This window comes from Engraulis encrasicolus, chromosome 2 (genome assembly GCF_034702125.1).
Source record: "Engraulis encrasicolus isolate BLACKSEA-1 chromosome 2, IST_EnEncr_1.0, whole genome shotgun sequence".
Classification (NCBI taxonomy): Eukaryota; Metazoa; Chordata; class Actinopteri; order Clupeiformes; family Engraulidae; genus Engraulis; species Engraulis encrasicolus.
This window is the reverse complement of record NC_085858.1, coordinates 11,682,774-11,685,405: the sequence shown is the minus strand read 5'-3', so window position 1 is coordinate 11,685,405 and position 2,632 is coordinate 11,682,774. Positions and strand designations below refer to the sequence as shown.

General features: G+C 52.0%; 1 protein-coding gene across 1 annotated transcript in view; it reads right to left on the bottom strand.

Moving 5' to 3' along the window:
* Positions 1-750: 750 nt before the first annotated feature.
* The window catches only part of cacng3b (calcium channel, voltage-dependent, gamma subunit 3b), a 48,339-nt gene continuing 46,457 nt past the window's right edge, over positions 751-2,632 (bottom strand). The window contains exon 4 of the mRNA XM_063213108.1: positions 751-1,274. Coding sequence (XP_063069178.1) covers positions 751-1,274 — 524 coding nt within the window. The remainder of the gene's footprint in view (positions 1,275-2,632) is intronic.

Below are 2,632 nucleotides of genomic sequence, written 5' to 3'. Positions count from 1 at the left end.
CTCAGGAATTCACCATCCAATTGGCTACAAGAACTAGCCCCCCCCCAGAAAAAAAAATTGTGCATCGCTCTGACATGACCCGAGCCACCACACACATTTCATAGAAGAAAGAATAGAAGAAGAAAAAAAACAAAACATCACAGCTACGTTTACAAGATGGGGAGAAAAGGACTTGTTCTATTCAAGTAGCCCTTGGGATGAGGGGGGAAAGGGGTGATTCTTTTAGTCTCTCACTTGCACTACAACAGGAAGAGAGGAGGAAAACAATGTAACAGTGGCTGGAAAGGTAAGGGGGAAAAAAGGAAGCACCAATGATCTAACACGTAACCATCTATATTTAAATATTGGTATAGAAAGAGGGTAGTGGCCGCGTAAAACCCCTGTTGCCCTTTCGCTTTGGCTGCTGGGTTGAGGCCTTTTTAGGAACCAACACAAAGATGTCGGAGTCTCAACACTCATGACAGTGGTTAAGCTGACCCTTATTAACCTGTATGGTCTCTTTCTCAAGCACACACACCCTGATTTTCACACACACACACACACACACACACGCACACGCACACGCACACGCAAACGCATACACACACATACACACACATACACACACAATCTCTATCTATCCCATGTCAGTATCTCTCTCTCTCTCTCTCTCTCTCTCTCTCTCTCTCTCTCTCTCTCTCTCTCTCTCTCTCTCTCTCTCTCTCTCTCTCTCTCTCTCTCTCTCCTCCTCCCCCTCTCATCTCCTTGCTTTCACACCGGAGTGGTCCTCCTGTTGGCGGCGTCCTTGAAGTCCTTGCTGTTGGAGTTGAGCGTCTGCTGCTGCTGCTGCTGCTGGAGGAACTCCCTCTCGGAGTTGAGCAGCGCGCCCATGGACGCCTTGCTGGGGTCCCGCGACAGCGTGTACATGGAGATGTTGGCGGCGGCCGGCCCCGTGTAGCCCTGCTTGCCGATGGGCGAGGCGTCGCGCGAGGCCGGCTCGCTGCTGCGGCAGCTGGAGCGGCGCCGGAAGCGGTAGCGGTAGCTGGGGATGCGGCCGAACATGGCGGCGCCCGACTTCTTGATGAGCTCCGTGCGCGACTTGGCGCGCAGCTTGCGGTGCTTCTCGATGAACATGTGCACGGCCAGCACGCCCACCATCTCCGCCATGATGAAGGACAGCGCGCCGAAGTAGAAGCTCCAGCCGTACGCGTAGCCGCTCTTCTTGGAGTCGCTCTGGCCCGGGTCGCCCGAGTTGGCCGAGATGTACACGATGATGCCGATGATGTTGCTCAGGCCTACAGGGGGAGGGCGGGTGTACAGGGTGAGGGCAGGTGAAGGGCGGTGTTTAGGGTGAGAGTGGGTGAGGGTAGGTGAAGGTGGGTGTTTAGGGTGAGAGTGGGTGAGGGCAGGTGAAGGTGGGTGTTTAGGGTGAGAGTGGGTGAGGGCAGGTGAAGGTGGGTGTTTAGGGTGAGAGTGGGTGTTTAGGGAGAGGGAAGGTGTTTAGGGTGAGGACAGGTGAGGGCAGGTGTTTAGGGTAAGGACAGGTGAGGGCAGGTGAAGATGCGTGTTTAGGGTGTGAGAGGGTGAGGGCGGGGTAGTTTAGTTTGATGCCAGAAGACAGGGTTAGGACAAGAGAAGAGGGTTGGGGAACGTGGGGAAGAGGTGTGTGTGGGGCGGTTGTAAGGTGGATAGGGTGAACAGAAAAGAAAAGCGTTGGCAGGGGGGATGGAGATTGGGAGAACAGGAGTGGGATCAAGATGGGCGGGTGGTTTCAGTACCAGAAAAGGTTTGGGGAGGTATTAGGAGGATCAAGAGAACAGGGTTCAGGGATCGAGTTGGAGCAGAGAACAAACCAGTATGGAGGGGCGGGGTGGTGGTGGTGGGTGATTTGATGGCGAGGAGTAGGATAACAGAAAAAGGGTTGCGATTGGCAGTTGGAGAACAGGAGAGGGTTCAAGATGGAGCAGAGGGAAGCAGAGAAATAAACAATGATGGGGCGAAGGGGAAAATGTGTAAACGGTATCATGACAGATGACAAGGACATACAGGCGACATATATGAATAAATAACAAAGGCAACAGAGGAGGCGACCAGAAGTCAAGACGAGAAATACATGAAGAAAGGGGGGATGAATGAATTGAGAACAGAGAGGGGGTAAGAGGAGGACAGGAAAAGAAAGAGTACGTATAGTTAGGACTTTGAGCAGCAGCTGCTGTCTCCCATCATTCCGAATCATTACACAAGAATGCATCAGTTTATCATTCACGCGCAACAAAGAAAATAAGAACAATTAGGATATTTTAATTAGCTCCTATCTCTCCCCCGCAAAACTGCCGGAGAATAATCACTCAAATGCCATTGAAAAGACCAGCCACAGAACAGATGGGATAAACTGCTCTCACAAAAAGCGACCTGATTGTTCCTTCCAGTGTGTGTGTGTGTGTGTGTGTGTGTGTGTGTGTGTGTGTGTGTGTGTGTGTGTGTGTGTGTGTGACTGTGTGTGTGTTGTGTGTGTGTGTGTGTGTGTGTGTGTGTGTGTGTGTGTGTGTGTGTGTGTGTGTGTGTGTGTGTGTGTGTGTGTGTGTGTGTGTGTGTGTGTGTGTGTGTGTGTGTGTGTGTGTGTGTGTGTGTGTTCGTGCATGCGTGTGTGTCT